Source organism: Falco naumanni, chromosome 1 (genome assembly GCF_017639655.2).
Source record: "Falco naumanni isolate bFalNau1 chromosome 1, bFalNau1.pat, whole genome shotgun sequence".
NCBI classification, from domain to species: Eukaryota; Metazoa; Chordata; class Aves; order Falconiformes; family Falconidae; genus Falco; species Falco naumanni.
Window position 1 is genome coordinate 16,708,693 of NC_054054.1, and position 14,567 is coordinate 16,723,259.

Here is a 14,567-nt window from a genome sequence, read left to right on the forward strand (position 1 = left end):
ATTAAGAACACCAATCCAGATCTCTCTCCAACATCCACTCCTGCTTTTTCACTAAAAATCTCATATTTAGAAGGAACAGGAGAGGCACAGGGTGGGGGGTGGGGGATAATGATGAATGTGCAGATTGCCTAAATCTTGTTCTTTGGGAAAACAAACCAATAAAGCTAACTGTAAAACAGAAACACTTGTCCCTCACTTGTCCCTGTGCACCAGCATATTTCCAAGTGATCGAGAAATGTAGAATCTTTGAGCACTCTCTTCTAGTTATTTGGGTGACAACCACTGTGTGGCTAAAACACTTCTGTTCAGAGAGACTGACTGAAAATGCAACTGCATAAGCTTTTTTTCTTTAGGAACACAAGCGCAGAAATGGTTTCAAAACAGTTCCACATAAACATTCCCAAAGAACAGTAAAACTTTTTTTTTGCCTAAAAAAATAACTAGGCTGTCTTAGTTAATCCTTTCACTTCCTCCACACTGGGAGGGCAGATGCAGCTAGTAATCCACTTTCTTTTTCCTCTCCCCATAAAGAAGCAGAGATGCACAGCTGATTTCAAGGAGCAAATGCAGGAAACAGAACAAAATCATGCAGTGTCAAATGAAGGAAAACAAAAGAAAAGTACATGGGTTGTGCACTGCTTTGCATGCAATGCTGAAAACTAAAGTACCACAACTAACAGGCAGCCACATTATAACAAAATAAAAATATAGCTAACGATACTACTTCTACATTTTATGTATTTAAGCACAGAAGAGATCACAAATTATTTCTCTTCTACTGCTTCTAAGCCATGTCATCACTTACCACTGTCAAGCTTTTCTTCATTGTTTATTTCCATGACTACAAACTTCTCACAGACTGCAAACGTAGGTAATGTAGAAGAGATGAACTGCCCAAACCTTGATGTATACAGAAAAAACATCACTCATTGATATGACAAATGCACTCTAATCTATCAATAACTCAACTTAAATAGAAATCCATAACGCTAGTGAGAGACACCCAAAAATGTCAGCTTTCTCACTTCTGAATATTGAGGAAAACTGTCTCCATCTAAAACTACTACCCCTAAAAAAAATTAACATGTAGTAATTACTGGAATCTTTGCAGGCAAGTCTGCAGGTAAGTGACCCTGAAAATGCTAGGATTCAAGAAAGGAAACTAGGAGATACCGCCAAACCCTAGTAAAAGGAATATGACAAGTTAAAACAAAGGAAAACAAAACATTATTCTCTAACCGTTATAACTGAACAAGTATTACATCAAAACCAGTGATTATTTGACTCTGGTAAGACATTTATACCTATAGCTTGAGGTGATGTAAAACAAGGTCATGGTTATCCAAGACAAGACAATGATGTGCCACTCAAAGGAGATGCAATATATTCCTCTTTCCTCTGGAGCTAACCTGAAATGGTCCCTAGCTACTATAACTTCTCCCAAGTTATACAGTATTTTTCATTTTTATTTCCAGCAAGGAGAAAAAAGAACAGTCAGATAGGCTGTTTCATAACCATTTACGCATAAAATGAATGGGTTTATTCTTGAACCATTTTTTTGTCCTGTATGATTAAAATAAAGACAGGTAAGATGTTCAGGTTGATGCTTCTGATACTTTTAATTGTACTTAAAGTGAGAAGCTGAAAACATGACCCCTTGCGTGCAAAGAACTCTCAAGCCCTGCAATACTTTATCCATTTCCATTATAATGAAATGGGAGATGAGGAAAAAGTTATCAGGGAGTTGAACTAATTTAAAAGCATTTCAAATACTCCTGTACATATGAACTGCAATAACTTACGTAACTTTCATCAGTCAGAATTAATACTACTGTATCTGACAGTCTTAAATTTTGTTTGTTTTTACAGAGTGATGATTAAGAAAAATTGTGAACTAAACATTTCATGCAGGAGAGTAATCAAAGCTGTATTTTAACCAGAAGTATCATTACATTCCATCTCAAATAATATTCAACAGTATTTAAGAAAAGCACTCAGTGCTTCACATGAACAAAGAAGCTGCAAGACAGCCTGCAGAACATTAAGCCATTTAATCATTCAGTTAGACTTGGGTTAAGATACAAACTGAATTTAATATACAAATCAGGGCATAAACAAAATTACTGCCTATATCTAGTTCACCCTAGTTCTTAGAGGAAAAAAATCAGTATATGACCAGTTCATGTTACTTATTCCACAGCAGTATGATCCTTAAGTATTTTTGACCAAAATCACAAACGTTATGAATTATGAAAGGTGTGGGCTACCTGAGCAAGTCATAGCTGCTAGGGAAGCCTTGAAGCAAAAAGCTCAGCACATTACTAATTGCAGCAATAGTAGGCTGGGACAGAGACATATCTCGAAGAGTCAAGAGTAGTCTTGGGATGAGCTGGAATTCCCTCATTAACTTTGCGTTCTTTGCTGCTTCACTGAAAAAAGGAAAGAAAAGAGGTGGCAATTTAAAACTGGAGCATCCTCTACATATTGCCTAATCCTGTAAGTCTCATTACTAGGCTGGCATTGTTCTCATACCTTGACTCAGTAAGAAGTTCAATAAAGTGTTCAAATAATGACAGATGAAGCTCATAGGGTGCATGAAGCCACACCTGAAATACAGAATAAACAATTAAATGTTTTGTACACAAATCCACTTTAGTATTAAAAACTGACATTAATATACCAAAGGTTATGAAAAGCTTGAAGAGATTAAACCTGTGAGTCTGCATGACGATTTACCTGGCCATTGTGCTTAAAAGCTCATTGCAAGGTTCTCAAATGTTTATTTTTCAACTTTAGAGAAGTATTAGGTATACCAGCAAAGACTAAAGAAACACACATTGGTACCAAACATATTCTCCATAAGCCTATCACGCTGAAAACTTTTAAAGGAGCTTTTGACAAAAAAGCTACACAAGGAGTTATTGGGGTTTACAAGGCTGATGAGAAATGCCATGTTACGTTTATTTGGCTTAAGTGAAGACGTAAAATTAACTTAATGTCTTCTGCCAAGATTAAACTCAAGGTCTTCCGTATTTTGATTTTTCTTTCTTATTTTTACCCAGCACTTCCTGCACACCATCTAAAATGATTTAGATCCTCTAAAAAAAAGTAAATATTCAATTGTTCAATCAATAGAAGTAATAAAAGATATAAAAGCCAGAAACTCCAGTTATAGCTGCAAATCTTAAGATTGGCTTGCTATCGAACAAACCATAATTAATACTTGTGCTCTAGTGTATAAAACTGGCTTAAATGAAAAGCTTTCTAGCTTTTGCTTTTCTTCAATCTTATAATCTAAAATGATCAGAACAAATCTTTTCATTTCCCTGTTTAGCATAAGAATAAGAACATCTAATTTATCCAACTGAAGTGAAATGTGTGGGTCACTGATTTCAGAATACAGAAATAAAATAAATAATTTTTTTAAAAAAGCCAAAACCTGAGGCTTTTGGAAAGTTTCTGCTTAGTGACTCACAGGCCTATTACTTGCACATTTTTTAGTCTCTTTAAGTGTATTCATCCTCCAGTTGTTCTTGTTCCTCAGGGGGAAAAAAGACGACAGACATGAACTAGACAATACAAAATTGGACCTTTTGTACCGTAGTTGCTGTCTGAGTGACTATATACCATTGGTGAAATTTCTCAGCTGGATCCTTTATGGTGGAAAGAAAAAGAAAGAGAAAGAGAAGACTACTCTTCAGTAGAATTCATGCCTCACTGTAAAAGGAGTTGGGCTGTGATTCACACTCCTCTCTGCACCTCTTGTAGATATAATATCTCCTATTAAGTCTACATTTAATTTTGTGAACACAAAGAAAGCATTATTGTAATTTAGAAGGTTTGTTAAAGAATAACTAGTTACATGATGCTGAAGAATTTGTTTAGACATGGCACAAACTTATTTCTAGTTTTAAAATTATGCCAAAAAAAAAAATAAGGAAACTTTGGTGGGTGACAAATTTCCTCTGTATTAGAACCCCACTAAGGTTAAAAAAAAAAAAAAAAAAAAAAAAGGCAGCTCAGATCTGCCCTTTTTATTTCCTCTTTCTTTGAGCCATTATTATAGCGTACTGCTGATCTTGGCAAGAGGGCGTGTTGGGTATATTAAAGACATTCAAGCTCTCAAAAAAACAAAGTTAATAAGGCCAGTTGTTTTTATTAAAATAAAGGCTATAGTAAGCAGCAAGAGTTTTTTCATAGACAAGTCCCTTGAAGTTTCCATGGGTGATTTGAAATACTCAAATAGACACCTACAAAAAGGGAATGGATAACTCCATAAAACCATTTGTGAAAGATGGACTTGCACTATTAAGTCAGTATCTTATAGTTGGATTAGCAGTGGTAGTGGTATATTTATTTATTTATTTCAGTGTATGTGAATCAGAATACTTCTACTCAGTCTGTGTCAGGTACAGATAATGCCAAAGAAACAAAGACTAAACAACAAGTTCTACGCATCATTTATAAGATGTATGATAAAGTGATTCAATATGCTATGTTGAAAGTTTACCTCCTACTGTTATTTTCAGTATGTCTTTCATGCCTTGATGTATGTACTGCAGCAGAACACACAGGTTAAAAGAAATTGCTGAACAGAAAACTACAAAATGTACCTTCTAGAACAACAAAAAGCAGAAACATCTGAGGTACCCATTCATTGTTTCTACAGTGATTCAAGCCATATGGGCAGAAGTTACCAAACATCTTACTGCTCAGCTGCTTTACTGTACTACATATGAAATAGTAACTTCTCAGGATAACAACCTGGTTCACTGTTGTTCAATATTTAAGGTGGGTTATCAGCATCTGACTCAATCACTACCCAGTATCAACACTTTTATGTGAAGCTTTACATACTTCAAAATCACAGAGCAGATCCTGGAAGGCAGCAGAATTTGGAATAATGGATGTCTCATGCCCACTGTCGACAGTTCCCACCAAGGAAAAGGTCAGATGTAGTATGTGGCTGTTCAGAAGTGATCGTTTCTTCTTTAACAGCATTGCAAGCAACTTGAACAAGTAAACAGAAAAGGAATTAGTAGCCCACAAATGCACAGCAATGTTGTCTAAGCACAAAGAAGCATGGATGACATATCTGTATCCCTTTTGAGAAGGCCCTTAAAATATGTCTGATAGTTGATAATCTTGATAAAAAAGCTTGAAAGTGGTATTACAGGTGATTAGAAAAGAGGCACATCCAGGACACCCACCAGCTCATAAAACAACCATTGTACACTGCAGACAGTATCTAGGCCCTGAGCATTAGGCATGCACACACACACACCTCCCAGCTCTCTAGTAGTCACAGTTTAGGAGAGCACATGATACATTCTCAGATAGTTGTGTTCCTAGACAGCAACCATGGACATGGCAAACTTAAATAGAACACCCCTAGAATACTGCATGCACAAATGAGAGGTATTCTGGCACTGCAGAAAAGTAGCCAGGACAACATAAATCTGAATAAGCCTGACTTTCTTTTTTTTGCTGTCCCTTGTGGCCCTCGGCATGACTGCAGACGTCACCCTTTCAGTCCTCATTCTCGCTCTAACTTCTTATAATCTGGGTTGGGAAAGAACCAATTGCCAGACGTACTACAGGTATTTCTTGTCTTCTGATGCAAACTTGTTAAAACCCTCAAACATACTGACCTGTTCAGCTTCACCATCCTCCTTGAAACATCACTAAAGAGATATAGATTTCTGGGAATCTCTTTCAAACCATGCTATTTGCTGAGGTCTATACAAGTGGAATGTAAGCTCATATGTGACAATCCACTAACTGCTTCGGGGGCAAAGAGGACACAGACTGGATTTGTTTGGTCAAAGCCAAGTCTGCGACAGGCTACATGCAATAATATGTTTTGCTGTAACTATACTAGCCATTAGCACTACAAGGTTTGTAAATATGCCACCCAAACTACAGCAGAAACTTTCTGCTTCAGTGAAGCAGTCTTCATAAGAAATGTAAAATGCATTGGTTATGTGAAGATCTTTTCAAGTAAGTCGACCAATCCTTCTGCATAACTGACTGCACTTTCCCCATCCTGATGGAGAAATAAGAAGCCTTCAGCTTGAAAGCAAACAGCATCACTAACTGTAAAGTCTGAGCAGTCTCCTTATTCCAGGAGGAGTCCACTTGTTCAGTTTTCTTCATGTGTCCCTATCCTCCTCTTTCCCTGGCAGATCATGGACACAGAAGCTCCCAGGCTTGCAGGGGTGTTTTCAGAGTCACGGGAAAAGAATCATCTAAATGACATTCTCGTGCTCTTCCTTGCTATTAATGAAGGCTCAGTTTCAGCAAAGCAGCTAAACGTGCACACTGCTTAGCAAAACTTTCCACTCTCTCCTTTAAAAGCCATCCTGAATAACTCATCTATGCTAATTAGCCAAGAGCTCAGTAAACTTAAGAGCAGAAACTCACGTTACCACAACATAACAAGGAATTCCCATGGGAACTGCTGGCACAGAGAGTGAAATTCAATCAGCCTAGTCTGTTTTAAAACATTTCTTTTCTTACATACCTGATAACCTCTGATTCTTTCCATTTCTTTGCTGGCTAATGGATTGCTCTTTACCACACAGACCAAAGCCTTCACAGCTGCATACAACCCTTCTACATCTGATGCCATGGCTACAAGTCCCAAAATAGCAGCAGCTCCACCAATGTACTGCAGTGTAGTGGCAACAGGCTTGGGGACAAACGTTCTTACTCCTGAGCACAGGCAGGAAAAGGAAGTTAAAGTAAAATCAAACCTAATTTTTGTAGGAAATCATTGTGAATACATGCAAGTAATTTGCATTGTACCATTGCTTGAATCACGTAAAGAATCTTACCAGAAAAACTATGGCAACTCAGAAGAGGAGGTGAAGCAAATGGAAAATCATTTATGATCTAAGGTAAAGTATCAAGTATATTTTCATAATGGTAACCCATATAAACTGAAACAAGCATCCCATGTTAGTAAAAAAGATAGTATGTCCATAAAATATAAAAATGTTAAACAACTTTACCAACATACCATTAGCATTCATCAATTGTGTGATTTATCTTCTAGACCCAAGTTCTTATTGACAAGTAATTAATCATTTTCAACGTAATAATTCTCAGATACTCAACTCACCCAAATATCCTATCAAAGCTGCACCAATGGAGCGCGCTGGTCCATTCAAATGCCCTGCTGAGTTATGCAGTAGCTTCACAGGTGTGGCATTTTCATGAGAAGAAATTGCCAGCTGAACAAAATAAGAAAAAAAGCAGGGGCTAAAGGGAAGAGGTTTTTTTACACTATCCTGGACATAACGTGTATTTTCCTCTCATGATAAAGAGTAACATGTAACAGTATAGAACTAAGCTAGAGTCATTAAGACATTCTGTAAAGTAAAGAGAAATCTCCAGTCTCCAAAGCTTAAGGAAGACAAATCTAACTTTAAAAATAATCCCACCAGATCACAGAATGGTTTGGGTTGAAAAATCATCTAATTTAATCCCCCTCCTGTGGGCAGGGCCAGCTTCCACCGAATCAGGTTGTGCAAAGTGTCATCCAACCCGACGTCAAACACTTCCAGGAATGGGGCATTTACAGCTTCTCTAGGCAACCTCTTCCAGGGTCTCACCCCCCTTGCTATAAAATGTTTTGTCCTTAGGCCAAATCTAAACCCATCTTTTACACAGTTTTCGTTCCCCCTTGCCCTGTCACTACATGCTCTGGTAAAAAAAAAAAAAAAATATATCTCCATTGCTCTTATAAGCCACCCGTATGTATTGAAAGGCTGCAACATCTCCTCAGAGCCTTCTCCTCTTCAGGCTGAACAACCTCAACTCTCTCAGCCTTTCTTCATAGGTTTTGAACAAATAATTTACTAACTTCTAATGTACTTTGAAGTAAAATATAAACCAATATTCTGGTTTCCAAATCCAAATCACAGTCAGAGGACTAAGCCATCAACTTTGTTCATCTGCAACAGTATAAGTATTGTTCAATGATATAAATGTAACTGTTTTTCAACAGGCTTACAACTGCCAACTACATTTCAAAGCCAAAATACTTCCAAAAGGTGCTAAGATACATAGCTACTACTAATTCCAAGAATGCAAGTAAAATCTAGGAGTACAATCTCCCTCAATTTTTAAATTAAAAAAAACCAAACATGACAGTGATTATGGACAACTCTTCTGACAAGTATTGTTCCTAGTTGCATTGAGCAAATTGCTTTGAAAGGAGTTAAAAGAAAGGAACATACAAGTAGTACACATTAACCAACTGATTTTCCAACATACCTGTTTGGCAATAGCTTTACTATCCAACTTGTTGTAAATTTTCCTTATTTTTGCCACTGTAAATGAAGAAACTGACAGTGCATAGAGACCAAAAGAGACCTTCTCTTCTGGTACCAAAGATACTGGAGATGGGTTGATTCCTTCAGACTTTGAATCTTTGCCTTAAAGACAAAATAAAAATTCATTTCAGTAATAGCACTGGTTTTCTTTCCAGTTTCAAGAGTAAAATCTTACACAAAAAGAATAGGTATCCAAGAAGGGTTTTACACACAGCTGAGACTGTCTTTGCATACTTGCTTGCTGTATCAAAAGAGTAGTTTCATAGCATATGAGTCATGGAATGAATCTGCTATTTAAGATAAAAGGGCACTGCACAGCAACACTTTCTTTCAAGAAGGTCTACAATATTAACCTGTAAGGGCAACTGGCAGCCTGTGGCTTAGCCAACCAATAGAAGATGTGGTTTCCTCATCCAAATTTTTGGAAGGCAACATTACTCCTGTACTCAATTTGCATATAGCCAAAGGGCTGTTCACTTCCCTTCCCACCCAAAGGAAAAAAAAATACTCAAAAGAACAGAGAAGTATTTGGTACATCTGCATCTTTGCCTGTGACAACAGGCTTTTTACAACGGTTTGCTAGGAAAACCGCCTTAGAGAATGGTATAACAGATGCAAGACTGAATAAAGATCAAAAGGCCCAGGAATTGAAGAGAATATACAACTGATATTTAATATTTTGTATCTACTGCTCTGGAAGAGGATACTTCTTTTGAGGCACTGCAAACACTATGATTGACAGCTGTCTACAATGCTCAGAGGAAGCGTGCAAAACTCAGCACCTGAAAGCTCAACATAGAGATTCACTTCTCCATCTTCAACTTCGGGTCAAAAGGTGACTGCAACTCCAGTGAAAACCATTAATGGAATTTAAACACCATGAAGGCTCTGAAATAAGTGAGAAGCTCTGTGTCTACATAACTTGTTGTACCAGGGTCAAGCCTCACTTAAGACAGAGTTTCAGAAGTCTTGGTTTCCCCATAAATGAAATCCTCATTGGATCCTCTGCTCACATGGATGCCCTGAGAACATTCCTCCATTTCAGTGAACAAAGGAATTCCTTCTCCTGAAATAGTAACTGCTCTCTAAGGGGTCTTTCCAAGACTTAAAGAGTATCAGGTTTTTCATTTTGTTTAAACACAGGACAAATTCTCAGAAGATGGCAATCTCGCTCACTGAAAACAGGGACAAAACTTCCAAAAGAAGCACTGCATGGGCAAAAGGCAAGTCAGACCCTTTCCCCGTAAAGGGCAACAGCTGACAACTGCAAGGACTCTTCTCCAGGATTCCCACAAATAATCATTACACTAAGCAAAACTAAGCATTTTGGAAAGAGAGGCCAAGATAAAATGGTAACATACAGAGCTCATACTGCACCCCCTATCAAACTCCTTAGGGTTTGGCACAGTACAGAATGTGAACAGAAACTTAGCCCCAAATAAAGACACGCCCTTTGTTCTGGAGCACACTGCTCCTGAAATACAATGAACTGAGCAAAGTTTGTGTGGGAGAAACACCACACTGGGAAAAGCCAGTATGCTAAGAAACGAGGAATTCTTTTACTTTACTGTGGGCTTCCTGGTGAACATGGCCTTAGCATAAAGGCGGGAAGATATTTAATTCTCAGAAGTGAAAGAACAAATTCACGTTCGTGGAATTTGCTTTGGCTAATTCAGTACTCAAAACCTGGACACCACCAGTCAAAATGCCTTCCAGGAGGAATTATAATTGACTAGCAGATACCTACAGAGCTGCTTGCCAGGTTTGTCTAGCTGTCAAAAAAGTAAGTATGTGACACAGATCCATACATGACAAAATCCAGCTCCCTTAAGTTTTTCACTCAAGATGGAAAAGGAAAGCTACCTTCTTTTTCATGACACTTCGCTCTTTCACAGCCTGAACATCATTTACATTTGGAGATGTGGGGTGGCCTGTCACCACTCTAGGGAAAGCTTTCACCATGAAAAGTAAGACTCTGTGCACTCCCTGTACATACTTTTTTTTCCTACCACTCTCATCACTCACTGCCTCTTTCCTTGAGATGGTGACAGTTTCTCTTCAGAAGAGCTGGGGAACATTATGGTCTTCATGGGGAAAGACAACTTGACACATTCCCCATTTTTACTTGTGTTTCACTGGAAAGCTTTATGACAGCCAGGTAAAGCAGAGAGCATCTTCTGACATAATACTGATGTTAGTGAGGAGGTCCTCTAACCGCACAGGAAGACAGGGAGCTCTACAGAACAGGACAATTTCACTAGTGACCGTGTATCTTACTAGAGCTAATGAACAATCCATTGTGTGATTATTTAAAAACAAACTCATGGACACACATTTCTAACAAGATTATTCACATCTTTGTGTGTTGTACTCCCCTCAATTTCAAACTAGAATACTTAAAAAAATTGCAATAGAATTGCCCATATTTGTTTTCAACGAATGCTTAAAGACTACCTGCTGCACCACAACCCCTCCCTGTTTGGTTTTTTTTTCCTCAGTTGACCTATTTAGGCCCTATAAAGAATGACATTTCAAGACAGCTGTATTTAAAGTACAGAATATATACCAGATTTGCAAATGCGTGCTATCACTAGAAACTGACAAGTTAAAATGCCTTTCCAATTTCACTTTCTACAGGTAAGTGTAATATACAGTATGATTAATGATAGCTTTAAGCATTTCTAACTGCTTTAAAACCAAAGCAAGGAATACAAGCACTTCTATCATACCTCAGTACAAAAACTACCAGAACTAAGTTAACACAGTAACGTGGATTTCTATCCTCTGCAATAGCAGCTATTAATCTTCTTCCTATGAACAGCTAGCTTTTCCTCTCTGCTACCACATAATCTCTCACCTCCTCTGCCAATATGCACACAAAAGGTTCCACTACACCTAGGACAAGCTACCAGTGCTGCCATGTGAATTGTACTTACATGGTACGTATACTGCTTGAAAGCTTCCGACGTAATTTGGTCCCAGCTCATAAATGGTGCTAATACCTGGGGCAGGCAAAACTTCCTCCAGGAAATGCGTAGGGCCCAAACGCCACACTAACGAAGAGAGCTGGCGCTGTGCGGGTGGCGTACCAATATAGGCATAAACAGTGCTGACTACAGGTGGGTTGGCAGAACCAGACCCACTAGGGCTACTATGAATGTAGTGAAGCTGTAAGGAAGAAAAACACAGTGAAGTTATTGAGGGAGCACGGGTGCCATGAAAAGAAAGAAGGAAGGTCAGAAATTCAGGCAAGCATTTTGCAAACCAGGGCATGTACCAAATGACTGCTATGTAACACACGGTGTTCTGATGACATACAGCAAAAGTCAGTGAAGAACATTAAACAGAAGAGAAATATATAGATAAGAAGTTAAGTGGCTTTCAAAACATGAAGGTGTGTATGGAAACACAGAATGAGAACATGTGAGTTCTGTGCTTAAAACCACTGAAAAATGGGGCTGTATCTTGATTCTAAAAACATGGTACTCTATGACGGTCATTATTTTTTGCAAAAGAAGCAAGACTATCTCAAACTTGTGCTCTTTCTCCTTCTTATTCATCCAGTGAAAGCATGCCTTTGATAATTATACTGTTTTGAGCTAAAGTGCAAACATGACGAAAGCCATTTGGTAACTTTTCCGGATGACAATAAAACAAATGCATGCATAAGATGCTGGCCTATATATAATGACAGTAACAATCTCACAGGCATTTTCTATCTACCTGGTAAAAATTCTGTTACCAGCTATTGAATGTAGTCACATATGGTCACATACATGCTCATGTGTTACAGCTATTAGCAAAACAAGTAAAGTTACTATAGCCCTCTTTCTGCAAAAGAAATACTGAAAGGTAAGCGTACAAAGACAAAACATTGTTTTACTTATAGCAGCGCAGTGACACTAGTGAATTTACACCCCACACCAGGCTTAGCTTACTCCCTTAATACCCACACCTGCCAGGCGCCAATTAGTCTTTGGTTATCAGTTACAGGTCAGGAATACTTTGTGGCCAGAGGACAGGTCCACAGTGCTCTTCACTGCGCCCTGCTTTTGGTCTCCCAGTTTCTTCACCTATCAACAAAATTTTGACGTTTACAACTAAGTGTGTTTTATCTACGCTCAACTAATAACAATGCTAGACATCTCAGTGGCTATCACCAGCAAAGGGATGCTATTTCTGGAGTGGCAAGAGGGTTCAGAACAGAATAACCTGAATAAATTGGTAAGACCACCTTGTTCTTTAATCTCCCTGTTATTCAGTTAGATGTCCTACATGGTCCTGGGTAAGTCTTCTTCAGCTCTTTATGGTCCTTCTAATTAACCTAGCCAGCAGCATGGCTGTGCCACACTTGCCTCACATTCAATGCAACGTGTCCACTTCACTTAAGCATTACTATTGCTCATACCTGAGAAAGTATGCATTATCTTCTCTCCTTACCAGGACTAGGGCTGGCTCAGACCTGTGTGGTGGTTTGGTTTTTTGGGGGGGTGGGGGCATGTGTTTGTGTGTTTGTTTTGTTCTTGTTTTGTGTGGGGTTTTGTGGATACATATATATGCAGAGAGAGAAAAATCACTCCAACCAGTAAAAATGAGTCTGTAAAGATCATTTTACCTTAACAGTATTAACAAGCTGTCCATCAAGGTAGAGTGCAGCTGTGCTGTTCTTTAGCATGCCTTTACTCATGACCAAAACTAGGTGATGCCACTGGCCTTCCACAATGAGGTCACCACAGCGGAAACGGGCACAACAGGGAAGAATTTCATAAAATGATGATTCCTCACTGAAGTCATCGACTAAAGGAAAAATACCAGTTAGTGGGCACCAGCAGAAGTGTTACAAGAAGCTTGAAACAGACTAACACATCATCTGACTTTACAAAAAACAATCTACAGCAATACACTACAGCCAAATTTTTAGAAAGCACATAGTTAACACAAATACAATTAACAAGATATGAACAACCACACAATTAACAAGACTGTTTGAGAAAGTATTCAGACCAAATTGTCATAGTTTGACAGGATGAACATCCTTAAATACTTGCACATTATCAAACTAGTATAGCCTTGGTAGTATCACCAACAGGTCTCCTCTTCCTTTACCTTAATTTTTATCCAAGAAAGTTCCCAGGATAATTTCAGACTTTCAACAATTCCATTTTACTTTTCCCCTTCTACCCTCCCTTTGAAATTTTAGCTGTATAGTTTGCTCAAGTTTTTACTGACATGCTCATACCGCCATGCAAGTCACAGAAAGATCTTTTTCTAATTTTTTTCTGAAAACTTTTTTACAGCAGTAGTCAGCAATAACAGGTGTCTCTCCAAACCTACAGAGCTATTTTTCACTTTTCTCACACTGTGGAAAGAAAAATACCCATACTTCCCAGACTTTCTTCTCACAATTTTCCCTGCTCCACCAGGGTTTCCTCCACAAGCCCTGCTACCTGCTCCAGTGTGGTCCTCTCCAGGGGCTGCAGGGGAGGCTCCAGCACCTCGAGTGCTCCCTCCTCTCCTTCTGCTCTCACCCTCCTGTCCTCAGGGCATTTCTTCTCATGCTTTTTTTCTTTACTCCTCACTCCATGCACCCTCTCTCACACATGTTTTCCCAGAGGCAGCACCAGCCTGGCTGCTCTGTTCAGCTGTGTCTGCAGGGTGGTCTGCTGCAGAGTTGGCCAGAACCAGCCATATCTGGCACTGGGCCACCCTGGCTTCCTCCCACAGAAGCCCCCTCTTGTCCCACCAGCACATGGCCACAGACACTCAGTATAAGTTTGCCACTACCTTGCTTAAACCACCAGGGTCATGCACAAAAGAAGATGCAAGTAAAAAGAGAGCCTTTCAAAGCATCTGCATCAGAATCACACTAAATTACAAAGCATAAGCGAAGTTGAAGATGAAGCTGAAAGCCTGAGGCTTTTTTCCTTAATAAAAACCGCAAACACGATGTCTGGCTAGTGAGACACACATCAAGCACAGGCTGGAGGTAACTGTAACTCAAGCCTCAGCACAGTGGCTTCTCTTCTTCCCTTTTTGCAGTTCTAAGGAAAATGAATTTTCTGAAGCACTGCTACTGAAGGGCTCGCTCAGAGCTGAGACATTTCTGCCCAAGTCAAAACAAAAACTTCACGATGTCTCATCCATTCCATTTCAGAACTGTAACCACAGCAAGCTGCCCTGGCCTTCCCTTCGCTGTATCAGCAGCGGAGCCTGGGTTGTAAGGCCACG

The 14,567-nt window shown here is 39.0% G+C and overlaps 1 protein-coding gene across 4 annotated transcripts in view; it reads right to left on the minus strand.

Moving 5' to 3' along the window:
• Nucleotides 1-14,567, minus strand: part of WDFY3 (WD repeat and FYVE domain containing 3) — a 185,129-nt gene that overhangs the window by 52,951 nt on the left and 117,611 nt on the right. For all 4 annotated transcript variants that reach the window (XM_040582561.1, XM_040582543.1, XM_040582552.1 and 1 more), the window contains 9 exons: nucleotides 12,955-13,136; nucleotides 11,276-11,507; nucleotides 8,281-8,441; nucleotides 7,124-7,235; nucleotides 6,524-6,714; nucleotides 4,858-5,010; nucleotides 2,533-2,606; nucleotides 2,268-2,429; nucleotides 806-900 (listed from right to left, as the gene is read on the minus strand). In XM_040582561.1, the coding sequence (XP_040438495.1) occupies nucleotides 806-900; nucleotides 2,268-2,429; nucleotides 2,533-2,606; nucleotides 4,858-5,010; nucleotides 6,524-6,714; nucleotides 7,124-7,235; nucleotides 8,281-8,441; nucleotides 11,276-11,507; nucleotides 12,955-13,136 (1,362 nt within the window). The remainder of the gene's footprint in view (nucleotides 1-805; nucleotides 901-2,267; nucleotides 2,430-2,532; nucleotides 2,607-4,857; nucleotides 5,011-6,523; nucleotides 6,715-7,123; nucleotides 7,236-8,280; nucleotides 8,442-11,275; nucleotides 11,508-12,954; nucleotides 13,137-14,567) is intronic.